This window comes from Scyliorhinus canicula, chromosome 6 (genome assembly GCF_902713615.1).
Source record: "Scyliorhinus canicula chromosome 6, sScyCan1.1, whole genome shotgun sequence".
In the NCBI taxonomy this organism is placed as follows: Eukaryota; Metazoa; Chordata; class Chondrichthyes; order Carcharhiniformes; family Scyliorhinidae; genus Scyliorhinus; species Scyliorhinus canicula.
This window is the reverse complement of record NC_052151.1, coordinates 166,492,999-166,519,035: the sequence shown is the minus strand read 5'-3', so window position 1 is coordinate 166,519,035 and position 26,037 is coordinate 166,492,999. Positions and strand designations below refer to the sequence as shown.

The 26,037-nt window shown below is 41.6% G+C and overlaps 2 protein-coding genes across 8 annotated transcripts in view; one reads left to right on the top strand and one right to left on the bottom strand.

Annotated features, from left to right (window-relative positions):
- mcph1 (microcephalin 1) overlaps positions 1-26,037 on the top strand; it is a 410,735-nt gene that overhangs the window by 172,324 nt on the left and 212,374 nt on the right. The window lies entirely within an intron of this gene.
- Positions 1-26,037, bottom strand: part of LOC119967640 (angiopoietin-2-like) — a 115,780-nt gene that overhangs the window by 9,491 nt on the left and 80,252 nt on the right. For both annotated transcript variants that reach the window (XM_038800433.1, XM_038800432.1), the window contains one exon: positions 3,126-3,256. In XM_038800433.1, the coding sequence (XP_038656361.1) occupies positions 3,126-3,256 (131 nt within the window). The remainder of the gene's footprint in view (positions 1-3,125; positions 3,257-26,037) is intronic.

Below are 26,037 nucleotides of genomic sequence, written 5' to 3'. Positions count from 1 at the left end.
TGAGCCTAACGTCTGTGGTGGGTAAAGTCTTGGAGAGGATTATAAAAGATACGATTTATAATCATCTAGATAGAATAATATGATTAGGGATAGTCAGCATGGTTTTGTGAAGGGTAGGTCATGCCTCACAAACCTTATCGAGTTCTTTGAGAGGCCTCGTGGGGCCTCACGGTAGCATGGTGGTTAGCATCAATGCTTCACAGCTCCAGGGTCCCAGGTTCGATTCCCGGCTGGGTCACTGTCTGTGTGGAGTCTGCACGTCCTCCCTGTGTGTGCGTGGGTTTCCTCCGGGTGCTCCGGTTTCCTCCCACAGTCCAAAGATGTGTGGGTTAGGTGGATTGGCCATGCTAAATTGCCCGTAGTGTAAGGTTAATGGGGGGATTGATGGGTTACGGGTATACGGGTTACGTGGGTTTAAGTAGGGTGATCATTGCTCGGCACAACATCGAGGGCCGAAGGGCCTGTTCTGTGCTGTACTGTTCTATGTCTATGTCTATGTGACTGAACAGGTAGACGAGGGTAGAGCAGTTGATGTGGTGTATATGGATTTCAGTAAAGCGTTTGATAAGGTTCCCCACGGTCGGCTATTGCAGAAAATACGGAGGCTGGGGATTGAGGGTGATTTAGAGATGTGGATCAGAAATTGGCTAGTTGAAAGAAGACAGAGAGTGGTAATTGATGGGAAATGTTCAGAATGGAGTTCAGTTACGAGTGGCGTACCACAAGGATCTGTTCTGGGGCCGTTGCTGTTTGTCATTTTTATAAATGACCTAGAGGAGGGCGCAGAAGGATGGGTGAGTAAATTTGCAGACGACACTAAAGTCGGTGGAGTTGTAGACAGTGCGGAAGGATGTTGCAGGTTACAGAGGGACTTAGATAAGCTGCAGAGCTGGGCTGAGAGGTGGCAAATGGAGTTTAATGTGGAGAAGTGTGAGGTGATTCACTTTGGAAAGAATAACAGGAATGCGGAATATTTGGCTAATGGTAAAATTCTTGGTAGTGTGGATGAGCAGAGGGATCTCGGTGTCCATGTACATAGATCCCTGAAAGTTGCCACCCAGGTTGATAGGGTTGTGAAGAAGGCCTATGGTGTGTTGGCCTTTATTGGTAGAGGGATTGAGTTCCGGAGCCATGAGGTCATGATGCAGCTGTACCAAACTCTGGTACGGCCGCATTTGGAGTATTGCGTACAGTTCTGGTCGCCTCATTATAGGAAGGACGTGGAAGCTTTGGAACGGGTGCAGAGGAGATTTACCAGGATGTTGCCTGGTATGGAGGGAAAATCTTATGAGGAAAGGCTGATGGACTTGAGGTTGTTTTCGTTAGAGAGAAGAAGGTTAAGAGGTGACTTAATAGAGGCATACAAAATGATCAGAGGGTTAGATAGGGTGGACAGCGAGAGCCTTCTCCCGCGGATGGAGGTGGCTAGCACGAGGGGACATAGCCTTAAATTGAGGGGTAATAGATATAGGACAGAGGTCAGAGGTGGGTTTTTTACGCAAAGAGTGGTGAGGCCGTGGAATGCCCTACCTGCAACAGTAGTGAACTCGCCAACATTGAGGGCATTTAAAAATTTATTGGATAAGCATATGGATGATAAGGGCATAGTGTAGGTTAGATGGCCTTTAGTTTTTGTTTTTTTTCCATGTCGGTGCAACATCGAGGGCCGAAGGGCCTGTACTGCGCTGTATCGTTCTATGTTCTATGTTCTATGTCCCCTTTCATCCAATGATTGGAAGCCTAAAATTGATTTGTTTGTGAAACATATAATTTCTTGTTTTTGACATGATCTCCAATTGCAATTCTTATACTCAGAATGGAACAAAGTTGCAGAATTGCCTCATTTTGGGTAGTTCACAATCAGTGGGGGATGCAAAGTATAATGAAATTAATGACATCGAAGCTCAACGTGGTGATTTGTCTGTTTAGTTGGGAATATGGTAAATTATGACAGCAGATATTCTGACAGAATTTGTTTTGGTTCTGGTTCCAATCAGAACTCCATACCCAGGATAATATATTTTTAAAGCAGCAGAATTGTTTCAATAAACAGAAAATGCTGGTAATGAGCAGCAAGTCTAGCAGCATTAATGGAGAGGCAAAAAGAGCTAACGTTTTTAGTTTGTGACCTTTCATTAGAACCGATGATAAATGTTAACTCGGACCCTCTCTCTCACCCCAGATGCTGTCAGACGTGCTGTGTATTTCCAGCACTTTCTAGGCTTATTTCAGATTTCCAGGAACTGCTGTAATTTGCCTTTTGAGTTGTTTTGATGATTGACAGCAGTGTTAGTTACTTCCAGAAAATGCCATAAATATCCTGGGTGTATGCCCTACCCTCCTTTTCCGAACTGCAGAGAATTCTGCAGGCTTAGATTGTACTTTGAGAATCATTGCTGTGATACACATATTGGCACGCTGGTATACTTGCATTAAAGTAACTATGGACACATTTGGACTCAGTTGATGTGGAACATTCCAAGTGCAAGGCATTCAATTACGAAAATAACTAAAACAACACAAAATATTTGTTTGCTCATTGCAAAGCACTTAGAATGTTTTAGTGAAGCAGAGCCTCCAAGCCAGCAAGTTTGTATTTGTGTAATTTTTCCACAATGTCTGAATCCATAACTCGTTGTGTGCCAAACTACAAACATGAGTACTTAATATTCATTCAGAATGTCACTTCAAATTACAGAACAAGAGCAAAATCTTGCAAACAGCTTTGGGAGCCTAGCATTCAAAACCCACTTGGCAACTGATACATTCATCTGAAAGTCATTGATTTGTGGTTTTCATGGGAAAATAACTAGAATTATGGAATTCAGACCCCAAAACACTGCTAAACATACTGGAAAAATCCTAGCATCCTATGCAATAAAAACATAATTTAACTTATTTAGTCACCATAAATCTGCTCAATTATAAGCAGATGGAATTCTGGAATGTGACCTAAAATCACAGGTAAAATCCTAGAATCCTTTGAAAATGGAAAATAGCTACGATAAATCAATGGCCCTGACCATTGCTCATGTCCACATGTCTTGACACCTTTGTATGTTTTCCAAGGATCAGCACATGACGTTATAAAACAAAAAGATGGAAGCAACAATTCTCCCTCTTACCTCCCGATGCCATTTGTGCACATCTGCAAAGACATTTGTCATTGTCTGAATCTTTAGTGCTAAAGTCATTTCCCAGATGGCTTAGACTGCTTATCCTGCCAGCTGTCCCACTGTAGCCTTTAAGGTGAATTCTGCAGAAGGAATAGATCAGGGAAGAATATATTATTTCTATCCAGTAGGCCACTAAATCAGTTTTTAAATTAACACTGTCCCATTCAGGACAACTAATTAAGTTGTCGAACAGCATTCTCAAAAATAATGCAGACAAATCCCAGGAGTCAACATCAATTTTATATTCTGATTCATAGGATTAATTGTGTCACAACTTTAATTATACAACATGGTGACATAGTTTCCGTTACTGTTTGTTTTTAAAATTAGGTGTTTGGAGTTCTTGTTGACTTGACATTAACATAATTGGTCTGAAGCTGGGAAGCAAGAAAACTCTTTTGAAGATAGAAGGGAAATTCATAAAGACAGTTCTTTGTAACCGTCTGTGTATAATATAAATAGGAGCAGGAGTAGGCTATTTGTCCCCTCGAGTATGCTCTGCCATTCAATAAGATCGTGGCTGACCTGATTGGGCCGTAACTTTACTTTTCTACATAACCGCGCCCCCTCCCCCAACCATAAACCCTTGATTTCCTTCTCAATCAGGAGTCTGCCTAACTTTGCCTCAAATATATTCAATGATCCAACCTCCACTGCTCTCTATGGAACAGAATTCCAAAGTCCAACAAACCCCCTGAGAGAATAAATTCCTCATCTGTCTTAAATGGGAATCACTTACCAAACCTGCTCAACCTATCATAAGTCAAATTCCTCATCCAGGCATGAGCTTATTCTCTGAATAAGCTAATACAAGTATGTACCTCCTTAAGTAAGGGAAGCAACTGTACATTACTCTAGGTGTGGTCTCACCAGTATCCTGTACAGTTGTAGCAGTACTTCCCAATGTATATATTCCATCCCGCATGCAATAAAGGTCAACATTCTGCTTGCCTTTTTAATTACTTGTTTTACCTGCATGCTGACTTTTTGTGAATCATGTACTATAACATGAAGATCCCTTTGTACTCCAGCATTCTGTATTCTCGCTCCCTTTAATAATATTCTGCTTTTCTATTCTTCCTGAAAAGGTGGACAACCTCACATTTTCTCTCACCTGCCATTTTTCCCCCACTCACTTAACCGCTCTTTAATCCTTCGGAGACTTATTCTCCTCACAACTTGCTTTCTTACTTATCTTTGTATCATCAGTAAACTTGGCCACATTACAGTCAGTTCCTTCATTCGTCATTAATCTAGATATTAAATAACTGAAGCCTCAGCCCTGATTTCTGTGGCACTCCACTAGTTACGGTTTGCCATCTTGAAAATAACCCAATTTTGCAGACACTCTGATTCAGCTGTTAGTTACCTAGTCCTCTATCAATGCTAATAAATCAGCCCCAGCACCATGTGCTCGTATCTTGTATATTGACTTTATGTGGCACTTGAGGGAATGCCTTTTGGAAATCCAAATAGATCCACTGATCCCCTTTATCCGCCCTGCTTGTATTAATCCTCAAATATTGTATATTGTGTATACTGGATATTGTGAACGTACTAGTACATTGTTACAAAAGCAGCATATGAGGATGCTGGAAATTAAAACAGAAGCCACTGTAAATACTCAAGTCTGGCAGCATCTGTTGAGTAAGAAACAGAGTTAATATTTTAGGTGAATGATGTTTTGTAAGAACTGGAAATAGAATAGCAGGGAATGAAGGAAAGAACAGAGGGCAGCTCTATAATAGTGTGGGAAGCACAAGAGATTAAATTTAAAAAACGTTGATGGTACCAGGAAAAAAAGGGAATGGTGGTAAAGGGACCAGTGAAAAAACAAAAAATGGGCTTATAGGAAGTGTAAATGGGAACAACAAAATCATTATTAACTGCTGCTGTCCTACGAATTGGGAAAATGTTTGAACCCAATGTTCAGTCTGAAAGGCTGTGATGTGCCTAACTGAAAAGATAAGTTGTAGTTTTTCAAACTTGTGTTGAGCTTCATTAAAATAGCATTAAAACAATCATTATCACCTGGAGAAAAAAACACTAGGCAGACCGATGGAACTAATGACTGACAAGTACACTGGATCTATTGGCCTGCATCCCAGGCTATTCAAAGCATTGGCTGCAGAGATGGAAGATGCATTGATTGTAATTTTCCCAAATTTCCTATAGTCTGGGAAGGTCCCACAGATTGGAAAACTGATATGTGACTCCCTATTCAAGAAAGTAGGAACCTGTAGGTCATTTAACCTATAGCCAGTTAGCTCCTCATTGAGAGAATGTAGCAATCCATAATAGTAGCAGAACATTTAGAAAATTATAATACAATCAAACAGAATCAACATAATTTTATGAAAGGAAAATTGCGTTCACAAAATTGACTAGAATGCTTTGAGAAACAAAGAGCAAGGTGGCTAAGGAGGAGTGAGTACATGTATTTGGATTTCCAAAAGACATTTGATAAGGTGCACATGATTAGGGCTTCTGGTGTTGGGAGTGGTATCTTATGGATAGACAATTGACTAGCAAGATCTAAACAGAATTGGGATAAATGGGTCATTTTCAAGGTGGCAAATTGTAACTAGGTGGGTGACACAGAGGGGTCTCAAATATTTTCAGTCCATGTTAATGACATGTCTGGAGATACTGACTATTGTAGCCAAATATGTTGATGTTGCAAAGATAGTTAGAAAAACAAGTTATGAGGAGTGCACAGAGTCTGGAAAGGGACACACAGAAGTTACGTGAGTGGGCAACAATTTGACAGATGGAATATAACGTGGGAAAATGTGAGATTATCATCTTTAGTAAGTCAAATAGAAAAGTAAAATGGTATTTAAATGGAGAGAATCTACAGAATGCTTTGGTAAGAGAGATCTGAATGATCGAACATGAAGCACAAAAAGCTAGCATGCCACGGAACAAGTAATTATGACGGTAAATGGAATGGTGGCATTTATTGCAAGGAGGGATGGAGTATAATAGTAGCAAAGACTTGTTACAACGAAGATCACTTCTAGTGTACTGCATACAGTTTTGGTCTCCTTATTAAAGGAGGGGTTTACTTGATTGGATACAATTCAGAGAAAGTTCTCAAAGTTAATTTTGGGTTGAAGGAAGGGGTTGTCTTATGAGGAAATGTTGAGCAGGTTGGGCCTTTGCCCAATAGAGTTTAGAAGATGAGAGATGAGCTAAGTGCAACACATAAGATTCTGAATGGGGCTTGACAGGATAGATACTGAGAGGATTTTTCCCCTCATGGGGAAACTTGGTAGTGGCTCAGTGATATTGTCATAGTAATCCAGAAAACCAGGGTAATGACCTGAAAACCAGGTTTGAATCCCACGGCAGATGGTGACATTTGAATTGAATAAAAGTCTGGAATTAAAAGTCTACTGATAACCTTTAAACCATTGTTTATTGTCATAAAAACCCATCTGGTTCACTAACGTCCTGGTCTGGCCGACACATGACTCCAGATCCACAGCAGTGTGGTGGACTCTTAAATGCCCCCTCAAGGGCAATTAGGAATGGGCAATAAATGCCAGCGACACCCACATTCGATGAAAGAATATTTAAAAGAAAAAGTACCTGGAGAATAATTTCAGAATAAGGGGTCACCTATTTAAGACAAAGTTAATGTGAATCTTTGGCATTCTCTGTAAATCATTGGAGACTGAATATATTTTGAATTTTAAACTAAAAGAGAGGCAAGGGTTATGGAGAACAGGCAGGGAAGTGGAGTTGAAGTCTAGATCAGATTAGCCACAATATTGAATGACAGAGCAGGTTTAAGAGCCTGTATGCCTTGCCCCTATTTTTTAGGTTCTTATGAGATCGATGTCAGAGTGGGAGTAGATTGTAGAAGTAAAATGACGGGACTGTAAAGTCTGGGTCACACTTAGGGAAGAGAGTTGCTTCACAAAATGTTTATTCCAATCTGCATTTGATGTCTCCAATTTAGAGACACAATGTAAACAACAAATACAATATATTAATTTGAAGGAAGTACAAGTCAATTGTATGAATTGAAGGTGTGTTAGAGACCCTGGGCAGCAGGAAGGGAAGAGATTAAAAATTAGGTGTTGCATCTCCTCTGCTTGCATGGGAGGGGTATTGGGGATGACAGAGAAGTGGACTAGGTTAATACAAAGGGAGCAGTCCCTTAGGAATGCTGACAGGGGTGGGAAAGATGCACTTTATGGTGGCATCACGTTGGTTGTAATGGAATTGGAGGATAATTTGTTGAATGCGAAGGCTGGTTGGGTGGGAGGTGAGGACAAGGGTTAAACTGTTGTGGTTCTGGGAGGAGGGGAAGTGGTTTGAGCTGAAATGCAGGAAATGAAGCAAACATGTTTGAGGGCCCTGTTAATCACAATGGGTAGGAATCCATGGTCGAGGTGAAAGAAAGGCCTATTGGGTGCATTGGAAAGGCAGGTAGCATCAACAGAACCAGTGTGACAGCATTGTGGAAACTGGGTGCAGAGAATAGACTCCTCACTGAAAGCACAGTGGGAGGAAATGTAATCATAATTGTGAGGTTTAGTACATTTATAGAGGGATATTCATTCATAGCATATCTCAAGAAATAGTGACAAGTGGAAAGAAAGATTGGAGATGGATTATGCAAGTGAGATGGAAGGGCAAATTGGAAGCTCCAACTTAATTCCCCACTCCCAGCCTGACTGCTCTGATGTCACAGTTCAGATGGAGATAACTGCTTGCAGAGTTCAAATGAAGCTCAATGTTAGCTTGACAAACAGCACCTTATCTATTGATTATGGCACTTCACTGGCATCTGGACTCAACGGTGAGTTCAACAATTTCAGATCATAGTCTCTGCCCCCAATTTTGTGCATGTCAGCTTTTTCTATTTCTATTTGCGCCTCCTCCAAGCTTATCTTTTGTTTCTTGTCCCATTACCATCTCCTTTCCCCTTGCTGTATCATCCCTTGTGTTAATTAATCTCTCCTCCCTTCCACTTTATCACAAACCTTAGCTTGTTTTTCCACTGTGTTTGCTGAAACCTTTTCTATCTCTATCATTCTGACAAGTGGCCACCCACTCTAAACGTTTAACTCTTTTTCTCTCTCTCCACATTTGCAAGATGTACTCATAGATGGTTAGTTTGGCTACTACAGAAAATAACTATATTCTTATGGGCAGCAGGGTAGCATGGTGGTTAGCATAAATGCTTCACAGCTCCAGGGTCCCAGGTTCGATTCCCGGCTGGGTCACTGTCTGTGTGGAGTCTGCACGTCCTCCCCCTGTGTGCGTGGGTTTCCTCCGGGTGCTCCGGTTTCCTCCCACAGTCCAAAGATGTGCGGGTTAGGTGGATTGGCCATGCTAAATTGCCCGTAGTGTCCTAATAAAAGTAAGGTTAAGGGGGGGGGGTTGTTGGGTTACGGGTATACGGTGGATACGTGGGTTTGAGTAGGGTGATCATGGCTCGGCACAACATTGAGGGCCGAAGGGCCTGTTCTGTGCTGTACTGTTCTATGTTCATTGGCAAGGTCATCAGTATAATCATCATGAATTAACCATAACCTTTCATCATACATTGTTGATGGCTTTCCTCTTAATAAAGGAACATTTTAACTTTAGCACATCCCTCGAGAGGTTATAAAGTACCAATTGCATCATTTTGATACCCAGATAAAGGTCATTAAAATTATGACTTGTCTCAAAGGTTTGGTGATGCTGCTCATCCCTTTTTGCCCTCTTTCTGCTTTAAGGAAATTATTTTTAAACCATTATTTTTAAATGCTCTTTAGAGTATAATAAACAATTCTAAAGAAGCATTTCTTCCATGTTGAAGAATGTCAATAGGAACTGCTGTCATTTTATCCTTTAACCATCAATCAGCATTCAGTCATTAAACTGACTTTATAATAAATGATTTCACTTCTATTTGGAACCCATACCAGCTGATGTCCTTCATGAAAGCCCCGTCTTCTCAACCTTGCCCCTCGCCTGAGGGGTGGTGACCCTCAGGTGAAGTGACCACCAGTCAGCTCACCCCTTCAAAAGGGGAAAACAGCCTATGGTCATCTGGGACTATGGAACTTTACTTTACCATTTGTAACCAAAACTGCTGCTATTAGAATGTAAACAACCATTTCCATCCCCAGTGATTTTTGTATCTGTCCAGACTGATCAAAAGTCCTGGACTGACACTTTTTCCTTTAATTCTGAAATGAGAATGAGGAGAAAATGAGAAATTTTGTGTTTTCTTTCTTTGATGGACTGCAGATGACTTGGAAGAGATAACTTATAAAAGTAAATCTGACTTTATTTGAATGTAATAGACACAGCAAGGATTTTTGATGTCAACCCTGCAAAGCCCCCCTCATGGGGATTATCCCCATCTGGGAATTAGTGTAAAAGATTTGGGAGAACTGTACTACAGATTAGTCAAGCAAAATACCCTGCCAAATCATACTTACAGGATCATACCGATATATGTCTTGACTTATCAGCAAGTCAGACCCACCATACTGCCATTGCTACTGCTGCTGCTTCTTGTGGGTACTCCTGCAAGGTGATCTGCTGCCATGGCAAGTCATGCTTGTCTGTTTTGTGCCAATCTCACATATCTCCTGTAGCTCTGTAAACACTTTATGATGTCCATCATCCAACTACACCTAGGCCCACCCCTCTTTCTGTTATCTTCCACAATTTAGCTCTAATCAAATGGCTGATATACAGACTTTTTCTTTTCTGGATGTCATTTTTTAATAGTTCTTTTTGCTTTCACAATTTCAAACATCTCCTCATTTATCTTATGGTCTGCATGTAGAACTCTTATCATATGTTTTAACATCCACATTTCAAAGGCCTTAATTTCTTCCATAGCACTTGACTTACTGTCCAGATTTCTGAGACATGCAGGAAAGTAGACATAGCGCCTTACGAGTTCTTCCTTGTTAAAAGCTTGAGTTCTTTTGTTAACGCACCTTTTATCTTCAAAAAATTACTTTCGGTTTTCTCAAACCTTCTTCTGACTTCAGTATTCCACGTACCGTCTTTTGTTATCATTTGTCTTAAATATACAAACTTAACTACCTGTTCCAGTGTGACACCATCCAGTTCAATCTTCACTCTCGTTTTTTCTAACCTTTATTTCTATTCCTTCTAACTACGATTGTTTTTGCCTTGTTGGTGTTCATACTCAATCCGTATTCTAAACTTCCAGATTTTACTTGAGCCACTGTATTTTGTCTGAGCCTCTTCTGGTTCTACAAGTAGCGCTGTGTCATCAGCTAGTTTGTTATGTTCTTGCCTCCATTTTTGTACCCCTGATAGTACATCTAATTCTCTGCCAGTTTGTCATTGGTACAGGTTGAATAATTTTGTGACAGTACACAGTCTTATTGTACTTCCCTCTTCACTTCAAACATATCTGATTGTCCATCTTCTAGCCTGAGGTATGCTATTGGGTGCCAATTTGGGCCTTGGATAATTCTCACAACTTTACTCACATTTCAGCTTTTGGTGATACAGTATTCAGGATCCAACGATTTTTCAGTCTGCAAAACATTTGTAAATGTGTTTACTTCTCGATGTTTGTCCAAGATTGTTCTTGGGTTAAATACTTCTTCTCCAGTTCCTGCTCCAGGTAGAAATCCAGACGGTGTTTCACCAATTTCTGCTTCAAATATGTTATTATTTCTTTCTATTTTGATTTTCAAGATCCTTTACGGTAGCACTGTTGCTTCACAGCGCCAGTGTCCCAGGTACGATTCGCAGCTCGGGTCATTGTCTGTGTGGAGTCTGCACCTTCTCTCTGTGTCTGCGTGGGTTTCCTCCGGGTGCTCCAGTTTCCTCCCACAAGTCCCGAAAGACGTGCTGTTAGGTGAATCGGACATTTTGAATTCTCCTTCAGTGTACCCAAACAGGTGCCGGAATGTAGCGACTGGGGCTTTTCACAGTAACTTCATTGCAGTGTTAATGTAAGCCTACTTGTGACAATAAAGATTATTATTAATAAGCTAACTCATTGAGCTTGTAGTTCTAAAATGATTACGCACCATTGGTTTCTTCGGTAACTTAATGAATGGCGAATGTCTGAAATCACTTGGAACGTATCCGTTGGTATATATTTGATCACAAATTTCTATTCTCACTTAAAATTCTGTTTCTAAAAAGGCTTTAAGATATCCTGTTACTTCATCAATGCCTGGAGCTTTTGCTGTACTCATCAATCACAAACCATTCCTTACCTCTGATATCATAACGTTTGGTTCATTATTTGCCTCTTTATCTTGAGGACTCCCTTGCTTTGGGTCATCGTACAATTCACTTATAAATACTTTTTTGCTACACTATGTTGTCATTCTTACTATCCATTTTTTACTGTCTGTTTTTATCCTTTCTTACTATCTGTCAATGGTTTTACATTCTGGTCCCCCAATATTTTTATGATTTATTTCCAGCATCAGTACTTAATCACTCATTTCACTATGCAATTTATCTTTAGCCTGCCTATGTGCATTCTTTTTTTTTTCAATTTCATAAACTCAGGTGTGTTCTTTTCATTGCCTTTTCTATCATCACTGCTGGGACAATATCTCCTCTGTCATTCACTCATTTTTTCTCTCTCGCGGTACTATTTCCTTTACAGCATGTGGTGTGCGCTCTTTCATGTTTCTCCATTTGACCCGCCACAGATTGTCAAATGGTACCCAGTTAGGTGGGAGCATCAGCCCTGCTAACTCCTGTCCCCATGAGGTCAAACAAAGGGACCAGAGGAAGATTTATAATTTAAACATATCGTGGCACGGCACAGGTTCCCTAATTCCCTAAATTACTGGGGGTCCCAAAATTAATGAGATAGTGATTAAGTTGTTCACGAAGAGCACTGTTCACTCCCCTGTGTCTTGCTTCACATTTCCTCACCGGCTCTTTAAACGTACAGGCTATTTCCGGAAACGTGTCTTTTCATTGGCCCCTACTATACTATCATCAAAGGCACATCACATCCAGTACTGCATTTGATTGGCTGGTGCTGGTGGTTAACCTCCTATTGGCCCGTCTCTCCTCCTGTCAGCTTCCCATGGCTCTTCTGGTGTGAGAATCTATAAATAGAGCAAGTTGCACCAAGGCTCCAACTGCTCTGGGTACTGTCACCTAGCAGTGGGAAAAGTTCATCCCTTTCCGCTCCACTGTTTATGAATGATTAGCATATGCTTATATGTTAATCGGTGTGAATCTATGCAGATGCCTGCATATTAGGGGTTCTTAATGAGACTATTCTATGTTTGAATATGTACAAATGTGGTTTCACCTGCTCAAAAGTTACACATTGCAAAAAGTGTAGTGATTCTTTGTAAATGTATCTACACCTCACTCAGTCAGAACCATGATAAACTATAAAAAACAATCCTCCCTTCTGATTGCTCCTGCTGATTACCAGCAATGTATCTTGTTGGACTGCCTCAGGAGATTGCATTAAACTGCTTTGCATTTAGCACTGAGGGTAGCAAGGGGTCAAGAAATGCTCGCAAAAACTAACCAAGGCTGTCTACCATTGCTTGCCTTTAGCAGTTATTGTGGATTCTGCTTTCATCACTATTTGTAGTAGGATATTCTAAAACCGAGTAACGACCAGCATAACCGGCCATTTAAATTGTCCTAATTTGCCGCAGGCAGCAATGAGCTGAATGGAATTAATTACTCTGACTACAACTTTGAATAGAACTTTTTTCACGTGGGTTTTCAGAAGGGCCTACCGGAATTCCGGATAAGTCCAACCAAGTGTAACGGGGGATTCTTGGCAAACTTCTCAGGAAATTTGGAAATAGCCCAAGGCAGTCCCTAAGCAGCCTTTGCAGTGTTGCGGACACAGACCAGTTCCACTGGGGTACATATTTCTCAGTGCAAGCTTCATGGGTTAGAATCCCAGTGGACCAGATTTCCACTTCAAATTGTAGGTTTCTTCTGAAATTGCACTTGGTTCCAAAACCCACCTCAAACTACGGATCCACCGCAGACCATGGATTTTGTGGCCGCAGATCTTTGGAGGGACTTGAGTGGAAATGTGCAATGCAGATTAGCCTTAATTCCAACGACAAAATGTGGGAGATGCATTAATTTTAGCCTCTCAGTAACTACCTACACCACTTGGCCATTGCTGACAGGACTTTTTTTAAAAACCGAAACAAATGAAGTGGTCAGAAATGATGTAACATTTTGTACATTTATCTTTTTATATGTCTGTTTTTAATTTGAATTGTTGCTGTTGGAACTGTTCTTAAGCCAAGCAATTGAAATGAATAAAATGTTGTGGGAAACTTTATTTGGTACAATTGACAATACCAAGACAAAAACGGACGGTATATTTGTTCACTGATATCCATGTATCATTATAATATTTACGCAGTGTATTTATAGGATGTAAAATTAATTTACTTGGCTGAATTTTATTATTGGTTTATCCTGAGGTCACTTTTAATGTTCTTGCAATTAGTTCTTATGAGAAATAAATGATAAAAATATTATTCATTAGCTTTCTCATGTAACTTTGTTCAGGGCCAGAAAGCAGGGCACACTGTGTATTTCTTTCTTCACTTAAGTTTCATGGCACAGCAATCTGATGAACAGATGTCAAAACATTTTGTGTACAGTTCATAAATTTTAAGGCACATTGTTTAATAACTATAAACATACGCTAAGCAATGGATTCTGTTTCTAAATATGTCACTACTGAAAATGTGGAGTCAAAATAATTGGTAGTTATTTTAGAATGGACTGACAATAGTTGACATTCAAGCACAATGGGATTTTTTCACTGATTTTTCTGCCAATTTTTGCCTTCTCCCCTCAAAGTAGTAACTTTGAAGATGTTGGTCACTCTCTAATACTTTGCCCAATCATACATGTTTCATCTGTGACAGTTGGTGAGTGCCAACAGGCTACTGAGAATGTTGAAGGCATTATAGCCAACCCTGATGCTGCCTTAACCCGACACCCAACATCTTCCTTCACCCAACATCACTGAGTTTATTTAGAGTATCCATATTGCCATACAAGCTACACAAATAAAGAACTGAACCTGAATATACATTCTGTAGGGTCAAGTACCCACTGCCTTAACCAGCTTAACAATTAGAGGAAACAAAGCACTTGGGTTCAATAATTTTTCAAAATGTTAGACTTAGTGAGAGAGGAATGTCTTCAAACTCCAATTACCATCTCCCTAAACCTGGAACTTTTGTTTAACATGTATATTGGGTTTTGTATGGAAGTTTTAATCTTTGGTATGATTGCATGAATAGGCAGATGCAACATATAAAGTCTGAACTGACCTAAAGTTACAGTTCAGAACAAAATGCACGTAGAGCCAAATTGGCCCAACCGGAATCACTTCATAGGAATAGATCTTTGGCTCTACAGTTTGTGTGTTATTCTTCACCACTGCCGAAAGCTTTTTGGACGGATGTTTGTTGATGAAAAATCATTTGGTTTACCAGGGCTAAAATTACATTACACAGGCACTGCATTTGCACACAAAGAGAACTTAGTGTGAGTTTGGGTATGGTTATGGCAGAATGAACAACTGGAACTCTTCCACAATTTGTTCTTCATTATTTATTTAACTGACTGTCGGCACAGTAAGCACTGTATGCCCATTAAAAATGCAGGCATATACTATGTGCACTATTAACATTTTCTTCTGTGTACATATTTCATTTTGTTTTAAGATGTCAGTAATCTTGTTTTCAGCAAAGCCATGAACCAAGTAGAACTTGCATTTCAAAACAAATAAAGACTCATTGCACATGTTAATTTTGCTTTATTATTTGTAAAGCAAAATGTTTGTGATTGAAAAGATCAAAAACATAATTTAAACCAAGATCATTAAAAGTAATTTGATTTCTGTTTGCTCAGCTTACTTTAACTTGTTCTCTAATACTGCTATAATTGGAAACTTCCATTTTGGTATGCTCAATTTGCTAGAGTTAAAGCTACTGAACTAATAGTATGAAACCTTCATTTATTCTTAAGCAAGTACATTATTTTATATGCCCATTAACAAATATGGTCAGCCAGAAGCAATTTTCCATTGAAATTAATTAAATTAGTCGGCATGAAGTCTCCAGTGGGCAGCAACCAATCAAAGATCAACTAATCATTCTAAAGTGTTTCTGCATCATGGAAAAGCCAGGCTTTTGTTTAGTTGTAGTTTATCCAAATGTGATCGGTGTGGACCTTCTTGAAAACTGGTCCTTACGCTTCAATCCTTAATTTTTCCTTGAATAAAACAAAATCAAGTTCAAGAGGAAGTATCATTTTACTTCTGGTTATTTGAGTTTACATTAAAGTAAAATCATTATGACCTACTCTGCAGAAGTTGTAGTTTAATATTTCAGATATTGCGGGACATTATAGAATCCTTCCAAGGGCTAGAGCTAAAGATACGTAATTGTTTCCAGATGCAAAAATATTTGGCTTGGATGTGAGACAACTTTGCACTACTTTCCTCTGTGCTTTAACTTCCTTGGGTTAGAAATACAACTGCTATTGATGTATTGGAAAGTGTGCCCTGAAGACTCCTTAGCAGGTTATAAGGTACATTTTCTGATGGGAAGGGGCAAAGCAATTAAACTGGATGGCTTAGGTTTCTATTGTACGCAGTGGCATTTCTCCTGCTTACACAGCTTCTGTTGGGAAGCACATTCAAAACATTAGTACTGAAACATGTTATGAAGCATTAGAAGTTTGTCTTAGATTTTTAATTCTGTGATTAATTAATACAAGCCCTTTTTTCCAAGCACATCATGCTTTCGTGCGACTGCCTTTGTCCTTCTTGACCTTAAGCTGTGGAATTTCTTCTCTCAACATCTCCATCTCTGCATCCCTCTCCACCTTTAAGACATACTAAAACCTCGTTGACCAAATTTTCAGTCACCTTTCCGAACACTTTGTGTTAATTTTTGTCTAATTACAATCCTGTGAAGTATATGGGATATTTTTTGTTGTTAAATATGTGATATAAATCCAAGTTGTTGTTCTTCTTAGGGATGACAGTTACTCTGCTTTTTCCAACTGTACACTGGGTGGGGCAATGATTCATAGTTTCCTTCGCCTCAGTGCCAACTGATGGCTGGGCCCAATCCTCCAGACAATGCGACAGCCTCTTTCCAATGTTTCACAATTGTGATCACTGTTGTTGTGATCGGCCAAAAAATTTATATTCTTAACTTCAAGTCCTGTGAAATTGGGATGCTACTTTAAGGGGAGATAAGTGAGCTATGTCTAACCTTAGAATAGATATATTTTTCTGGTGAGGCATTTGAAATTGGACAAGAGAATGGAAGAAGTCCAACCTCATAAAATGCAGCCCTCTACTGCCCTAATGTGACATACCCATTTCCAAAAGGTGACATCTTTATTGATATCCTAACTTACTTTCATGAATGTGAATATTTAATTAATATCATTAAGTAGAAAAAGAGACCTGTGTATTGCTAGATCATTCTAGCTTAACATACATAGAACATAGAACATACAGTGCAGGAGACCATTAGGCCCATTGAGTCTGCACCGACCCACTTAAGCCCTCACTTCCACCCCATCGCCGTAACCCAATAACCCCTCCCCCCTTAACCTTTTTGGTCACTATGGGCAATTTATCGTGGCCAATCCACCTAATCAGATGTAAAAAGGAGTTTGCATTTATATAGGGCAGGATTTAATGACCACGTCACGCTTAAGTGAGAGCGCGACGAGGCAGTTAAATCGCGGGAGAGGCCAAAAACAAGAAATGCACTGGGCACTGATCTGTTTGTGATCTAACAAGCCAGCTACCATTGGCAAATTCAGGATCTCTCCATAGCGTGCCGCGAAACCAACAATCACCATTAATATAAGCGACACCCTATCCAGCGGACTCCCGTGATCTTCAGTGCCTCGGCAATGTCCACCTGAGACTGGGACAAGCTCCTCATCACCTCGGCTACGCCCACCTGAGACTGGGACATGCCCCGCAGCACCTCATCAAGGTCCATCTGGTTCGACATGACAGCGATTGGGGCACACTGTCAAGGCACTCAGCCATGGCCATCATTGGCTGAGCCACGCCTTGGACACCTCCAATCATGCTGTCGGCATAGTAGGGAGTAGGGGTGTGGTGGGGGGGAGCTGTTATTTGGGGGGGGGAATGGCGTGGCACTGCTGAATATGGGTGGGCCGGGGCGGTGCCAGGTGCATTCTCTGTGGGGCGAAGATGCCAGCTCACCCGAGCAGTACAGTGCAGGTCGTTGACCTTCTTGCGGCACCGGGTGGCGGTATGCCCCAAGTAGTCAGCCGCTGCCACTACCCCCCTGGTGGCACTGGCTGCTGTGTGGCTGTCCCTCTGAGACCCTCAGTGGAACAGGGAATCCCATCTGGCCTCAACCATCTCAAGTAGTCTACCCAGGTCTGCATCCCCGAATTGTGGGGCTGGTTGTCTCGGCGACATGGCTGCAAGCTGAGTGGGATTGGCTGTGCTGCTGTTCCTTGTTAGCAGGGGGCTGGCGGGCGCGGTCCTGGTGAATCAGCTGGCAGGACCATGATTTGTGGCGTGAAGCCCATGGGGCCTTGGCAAATGTACCAATTAACATCTAAAAGCGGTGACGGCCTTGCCGGGCTGAGCGTAGGGAAACATGAAGCAGTTCCCACTCACTATCATACTTAGAAACCTTTAAGTAAAATCGCCCCCGTAGTTCTGTCTCAACTTCAGGTACTCCAAAGCACTATAAAGCTAATTAAGCCTTTTTGAAATGTTGTCACTTCTACTGAGAGAAGCATGGCAACCAAATTATGCACAGTAAGGTTCCACAAACTGTGATGAAATAAATAACCAGATCATCAGTTCCATGTTTTGGATAAGGGTTTGATATTGACCTGGACACTGATCGAACTTCACTGCTCTTTGAAAAGTGGTCTGGAATATTTTCAGTCCATCTCGGCCTCGATTTAATGTTTCATCCAAAAGACAGCTCCTCCAACAGTGCAGCATTCAGCTCTGCGCTGCACTTCCAACTTGGGTGTGGATTGGGACTTGAAGCCGTGACCTTCCAACTACAACAACAATGCTCTTCTTGAGCTAAAGTTGTATATTGAAGGAAAGAAGTCCTCACTCTGGTGTTCTTTTGCTAATCAGCGTCCCTCTGACTTGCAGTCACGCTTAAATTTGTTCCAGGTCCTCAGGACTTAGTGCCAGCACATAGCAGTTTTACAGCATTAATTGTGCCTTTATTGTATTTACTTATTATATACTGGTTAAGATGATGGTGCTTGTCTTGCTTCCCCAGCGCTGTCTGACTGCTCCACCCCCATACTCCCAAACTACCATTTCCAATTCTTTCACTTCCTCATCCCGCTCCAACTTTTAATAGCCCAAGGATCTCTCGCTCTCCTCCAGTATTCTAGTCCATCTCTTCTCAAAATGTTCCGAGGACGAGGGCCTTTCCCATCGTCATGGCGCCAAGGGATCCCCTCGCCCACTTTTCCCAAATGGCTGTACTTAAAATCTTGCAACTTTCCAAACTTATCAACGTCAATTGAGGAGGCGCAACGAAGCTTTGGGCTACAACTCACGACATGTATCTATTGCCTGCAACTGCCCAAATTTTATTTGTGTTTGCACTACTTGCCGTTAAAAGAACATGCTAAGAATGATAGTTTGCAAACGCTGTCCACACCTCTACGCCTGTTCGCTGTGATATTACTAAAATGAAAATGCACAGGAATATAATTTATAGACGCATTGAAAGAAGCTGGAACTATCAGAATTTATGGTCATAAAATATCAAAATTAAGGTACGGCATGGATACTTCACCTTTTTAAAAAAAAAAAGTTCCATGGGAAGTTTTATAGAATCATAGAATTGACAGTGCAGAAGGATGCCATTTGGCCCATCGAATCTGCACAGGCCCTTGGAAAGAGCTGGTACCTCCACCCTATTCCCTCACCTCCACCCTATCCCCGTAACCCCACCTACCCTTTTTTGGATACTCGGGGCAATTTAGCATTGCCAATCCACCTAACCTGCACATCTTTGGACTGTGGGAGGAAACCGGAGCACCCGGAGAAAACCCACGCAGACACAGGGAGAATGTGCCGACTCCGCACAGACAGTGACCCAAGCCGGGAATCGAACCTGGGACCCTGGAGCTGTGAAGCAACTGTGCTAACCACTGTGTGACCGTGCTGCACGCAAGCTTTCACTCAGTTGTATTGGTATTTGCAGTGCAATTTGCCCAAGAACAGCCAAACTAGTGCAAGAGATCAAGGATTTGAAGCGAGTTACACCCAGGCTAAATTAAGATTTATTTTTTTTTAAAACAAATTTAAAAATCGTCATTCTGGAAGCCGGCCACACCATCCAGCTTCTGCTAATTACGTCCTACGAAGGCACTTTTAAAATTAAACTTTTTTAGAGTGCAAGGACGCTAATAGACATCTTTTGAAAGTTTTAAATACTCAAAGTTTTACTTACTCAGAAATTAAAACTGCTCTTAATTAGGAAACAGTTTGGTATAGATTTTTTTTAAAGTATTTTCAGTAGTTTAAAGCCAAGTTACTCACAACTGCTAGCCTAGATTTAAAAAGCTTATTTTTGTGACAATGTACGAATACAACTACAACCAGATTACCACTCTTAAATATTAATTTATTTTTGCCAGAAAGGCGATACAGTGCTTCCCAGTAGTGTCGGCTTCCACATTGCTGGAGAAGATGCTGATGATGGGGGGACTGGAGAAAGGGATAGTCTCGGCGGTTTACGGGGCTATTTTGGAATAGGAGATGGCACCACTGGAAGGGATCAAGGCAAAGTGGGAGGAAGAGTTGGGAGAGTGTATGAAGGAGGGGTTCGTGTGCGAGGTTGGGGCTGATACAGCTGAAGGTGATGTATAGAGCACACCTTACAAGGACGAAGATGAGCTGGCTCTTTGAGGGGGTAGAAGACATATGTGAATGTTGCAGAGGAGGGCCCCGCAAACCACGCTCATATGTTTTGGTCCTGTAAAAGCTGGAGGATTACTGGAAGGAGGTTTTTGGGGTAATCTCTAAAGTGGTGCACATGAAACTGAACCTGGGCCCTCAGGAGTCCATATTCGGGGTGTCGGACCAGCCGGGGTTGGAAACCGGTGCGGAGGCAGGTGCTGTAGCCTTCGCCTCTTTGATCGCCCGAAGGCAGATCCTGTTAGGGTGGAGATCAATATCTCCACCCTGTGCCCTGGTGTGGCGGGGGGGGTGGTGGGGGGGGGGGGGGGCCTGCTGGAGTTCTTGACGCTTGAGAAGGTCAAATCTGCACTGAGAGAAATTTTGGAGGGGTTTTACAATTCATGGGCGTTATTCATTAAGCACTTTCGTGAATTGGATTACATCGAACATGGGGGGCGGGGGGACTCTGGGAGGATTGAGGGGAAGGGGGACTGTATGTGTTAATGGTGACTATGGGTGATTCCTGATTCCTTTTTGTCATTTGTTTATGTTAACATGTGGGCTAATGTTTGGGGTTTTGGTTGGAGGATGGGATTGTTGTTATTGATATGGGGATTGACATTGCATTCGTTACTAATTATCGTTTATTGTTGGGTGTAAATTTGGGAGAAAAAGGAAGAGAATAAAAATATTTTTTTTAAAAATATTCATTTCTTTTTTTGTTATAAATTTAGAGTACCCAATTCATTTATCCAATTAAGGGGCAATTTAGCGTGGCCAATCCACCTACACTGCACATCTTTGGGCTGTGGTGGTGAAACCCACGCAAACACGGGGAGAATTTAAATATTCATTTCTAAAACACAGCCCAATTGTGCCAGTTCATGGCAGAGTTTACATCTATCGATACAAAATGAGTTTGTACTAGAAACTTGCAAAAATAAAGTAATTTTAAGCGCAGTCTGCTCTCAGATCACCAATTGCACCCAAGGTAGAAACTTTTGGCCGTGGTTTCTATTGGCCGGACTCTTGCAACTACAATTAACAAATACAGCAGGAAAACATAAGAGAAGAATGAACTCGGTTCTATTTTGTAATGGCTTGTAAGTGAATGTTTTAATCATGCCTCTGAATTGAAAAACAAGCAGGAAAGCAAAATGATATATAAATCAGCATGTTCCTAAAGAAATTACAGCATTTTCGAAGTTTGGAGTTGCTCCAAATAGAAGGCTTGAACTTAAATGTGCTTATTTAGGCAGAACCTTTGGTAGTGCCTCACAAAAATATTTGATAAAGGAAAATTGAAATTAGTTTGGTCTTTTAAGATTTATATATTGTCCTTTGTATAAAAACACATATGAGCAGAAATTTATTTATTTACCCAAATGTGATATGTGAGGCCAACAATTTAATTTATTTATTGACCTCTGCTGCGTAAAAAAAATATTGCTTATTTGTTTTCCAGGAACCTTTTTTTTGGTCTCTGAAAATTTTCTTTCAAACGTCTTCATTGTTAAGGGAGGTAGACACCACTGCCTCATTTCTACTGTGTAATTGGCTCACCATTTTAATGCTATGAGAGGTCGTGCTTGTGCAGTTTAACTGAAGAGGGCTTGCCCCTGCTGAACTTGTGTTTTCCAGATCAATATTGAGATCTAAGTTCATATAGCTTCATATCTATTTGAATCATAACATTTACAGTGCAGAAGGGGGCCATTCGGCCCATCGAATCCCATTTGGTCACAATAAAGCATTTAAAACGCGGTTCTGTCTGTAGTTACCTGTAATTCTCCAATAGACTGATTATTTGGATCACTCTTAAGACCATAAGACATAGGAGTGGAAGTAAGGCAATTCGGCCCACCGAGTCCACTCCACCATTCAATCCTCGCTGATGGGCATTTCAACTCCACCTACCAGCATTCTCCCCGTAGCCCTTAATTCCTCGCGACATCAAGAATTTATCTATCTCTGCCTTGAAGCCATTTAGCGTCCCGGCCTCCACTGCACTCCGCGGCAATGAATTCCACAGGCCCACCACTCTCTGGCTGAAGAAATGTCTCCGCATTTCTGTTCTGAATTTACCCCCTCTAATTCTAAGGCTGTGCCCACGGGTCCTCGTCTCCTCGCCTAACGGAAACAGTTTCTTTGCGTCCACCCTTTCTAAGCCATGTATTATCTTGTAAGTTTCTATTAGATCTCCCCTTAACCTTCTAAACTCCAATGAATACAATCCCAGGATCCTCAGCCGTTCATCATATGTTAGACCCGCCATTCCAGAGATCATCCGTGTGAATCTCCGCTGGACACGCTCCAGTGCCAGTATGTCCTTCCTGAGATGTGGGGCCCAAAACTGGACACAGTACTCCAAATGGGGCCTAACCAGAGCCTTATAAAGGCTCAGTACCACATCGTTGCTTTTATATTCCAACCCTCTTGAGATAAATGACAACATTGCATTCGCTTTCTTAATCACAGATTCAACCTGCATGTTTACCTTTAGGGAATCCTCGACTAGCACTCCCAGATCCCTTTGTACTTTGGCATTATGAATTTTCTCACCGTTTAGAAAGTAGTCTATGCTTGGATTCTTTTTTCCAAAGTGCAAGACCTCACATTTTCTCACGTTGAATTGCATCAGCCATTTCCTGCACCACTCTCCCAAACTGTTTGGATCCTTCTGCAGCCTCCCAACTTCCTCAGCACTACCTGCCTGACCACCTAACTTTGTATCATCGGCAAACTTCGCTAGAATGCCCCCAGTCCCTTCATCCAGATCATTAATATATATGTTGAACAGCTGCGGCCCCAACACTGAACCCTGTGGGACACCGCTGGTCACCGGCTGCCATTCCGAAAAAGAACCTTTTATCCCAACTCTCTGCCTTCTGTCAGACAGCCAATCCTCAACCCATGCCAGTAGCTCACCTCGAACACCATGGGCCCTCACCTTACTCAGCAGCCTCCTGTGTGGCACCTTATCAAAGGCTTTTTGGAAATCCAGATAGACCACATCCACTGGGTTTCCCTGGTCTAACCTACTTGTCACCTCCTCAAAGAATTCTAACAGGTTCGTCAGGCACGACCTCCCCTTACTAAATCCATGTTGACTTGTTCTAATCCGACCCTGCTCTTCCAAGAATTTAGAAATCTCATCCTTAACGATCGATTCTAGAATTTTACCAACAACCGAGGTTAGGCTAATTGGCCTATAATTTTCCATCTTTTGTCTTGATCCTTTCTTGAACAAGGGGGTTACAACAGCGATCTTCCAATCGTGCGGGACTTTCCCTGACTCCAGTGATTTTTGAAAGATCTCAACCAACGCTTCCGCTATTTCTTCAGCCACCTCCCTCAGAACTCTAGGGTGTAGCCCATCGGGTCCAGGAGATTTGTCAATTTTAAGACCTTTTAGCTTTTTTAGCACCATCTCTTTTGTAATGGCAACCATACTCAACTCAGCCCCCTGACCCTCTATAATTTTTGGGATATTACTCACGTCTTCCACTGTGAAGACAGACGCAAAGTACTTATTAAGTTCTCCAGCCATTTCCTCGTCTCCCATCACTAGCCTTCCGGAATCAGTTTGAATTGGCCCAATGTCTACTTTGGCCTGTCGTTTGTTTCTTATGTATTGAAAGAAACTTTTACTATCATTTCTTATATTACTGGCTAGCCTGCCTTCATATTTGATCCTCTCCTTCTTTATTTGTCTCTTTGTTAACCTCTGTTTGTTTTTGTAGCCTTCCCAATCTTCTGATTTCCCAGTGCTTTTGGCCACTTTATAGGATCTCACTTTTTCTTTGATACATTTCCTGACCTCCTTTGTCAGCCATGGCTGTCTAATCCCTCCCCGGATAATCTTTCTTTTCTTGGGGATGAACCTCTGTACAGTTTCCTCAATTATGCATACAAACTCCTGCCATTTTTGCTCTGCTGTCTTCCCCACTAGGGTCTGCTTCCAGTCGATTTTCGCCAGTTCCTCTCTCATGCCCTCGTAATTATCTTAATTTAACTGTAACACCATTACATCCGATTTTGCCTTCTCTCTTTCAAACTGCAGACTGAACTCAACCATATTATGATCACTGCTTCCTAAGTGTTCCCTTACTTTAAGATCTTTTATAAAGTCAGGTTCATTACATAGCACTAGGTCCAGAATAGCCTGCTCCCTTGTGGGCTCCATGACAAGCTGTTCCAAAAAGCCATCTTGTAAGCATTCCATGAATTCCTTTTCTTTGGATCCACTGGCTACGTTATTTACCCAATCCACCTGCATATTGAAGTCCCCCATGATCACCGTGACCTTGCCTTTCTGACATGCCTTTTCTATTTCCCGGTACATGTTGCGCCCCTGGTCCTGACCACTGTTAGGAGGTCTGTACATAACTCCCATTATGGTTTTTTTGCCTTTGTGGTTCCTCAATTCTACCCACACAGACTCCACATCATCCGACCCGATGTCGTTTAGTGCCATAGATTTAATTTTGTTCTTAACTAACAAGGCAACCCCACCCCCTCGGCCCACCTCCCTGTCTTTTCGATAGGTTGTATATCCTTGGATGTTTAACTGCCAGTCCTGAACCCCCTGCAGCCATGTCTCTGTGATGCCTACCACATCATAATCATTCACGATGATCTGTGCCATTAGTTTGTCTACTTTGTTACAAATGCTACGAGCATTCAGGTAAAGTGCCTTAATGCTAACTTTCTTATCATTACAGATATTGGAAGTCCTAAGATGTCCAAAGTTATCCTTCCTTTTTGTTGAATTCCTAGTCTGCCTCAAGCTTAAATCCACCTGCCTACATGTTATCCTCCTGCGTATCTTGCCATTTAACTCCATGCTCCCTGTCGCTTTTACTTTCCCTTCCCCCCAACTCAGAAGTTTAAAGTCCTACTGACCACCCTATTTATCCTCTTCGCTAGAACACTGGTTCCAGATCGGTTCAGGTGGAGACCGTCCCAACGGTACAGATCCCCCCGGTTCCAAAACTGATGCCAATGTCCCATGAAGTGGAATCCCTCTTTCCCACACCAATCCATGGTCCAAACATGGATAAAGAGTTGAACTCATAGGTAAGGTAAGAGTGACTGTCATTGACATCAAGGCAACATTTGATTGAACATGGCATCAAGCAGCCCTCACAAAACTGGAATCGATGGTAATTAGGATGTGGAGATGCCGGCGTTGGACTGGGGTGAGCACAGTAAGAAGTGCTTTCCGAAAGCTCGTGTTTGAAACAAACCTGTTGGACTTTAATCTGGTGTTGTAAGACTTCTTACGATGGTAATTAGGGAAGACATTCCACAAGTTGGAGTCATAGAAATGATGGTTGTGGTTGTTGGAGGTCAATTATCTCAGTCCCAGGATGTCACTGCAGGAGTTCCTCAGGCCCAATCATCTTCAGCTGCTTCATCAATGACTTTCCCTCATCATAAGGACAGAAATGGCGCTGTTCCCTGATGATTGCACAGTTTGTGCCTCCAACTACTGAAGAAGTCTGTGTCTATGTGCAGTAAGACATGGGCAACATTCAGGCTTGGCTCAAGTCACAAGTAAAATTTGCACCACAGTGCCAGGCAATGAACATCTCCAACAAGAAAGAATCTCACCATCGCCCCTTGATATTCAATGGCATTACCATCGCTGAATCCCCACTATCAACATCATGGGAGGTTACTTTGACCAGGAACTGAACTGGACTAGCCGTATAAATACTGTGGATACAAGAGCAGATCTGAGGCTGGGAATTCTGTGATGAGTAACTCACCTCCTGACTCCCTAAAGCCTGTCCACCATCTACAAGGCACAAGTCTGGATTGTGATGGAATACTCTCTACATGCCTGAATGAATGCAGCTCCAAAAGTACTCAAGAAGCTCAACACCGTCAAGAACAAAGCAATAAACTTGATTGGTATAC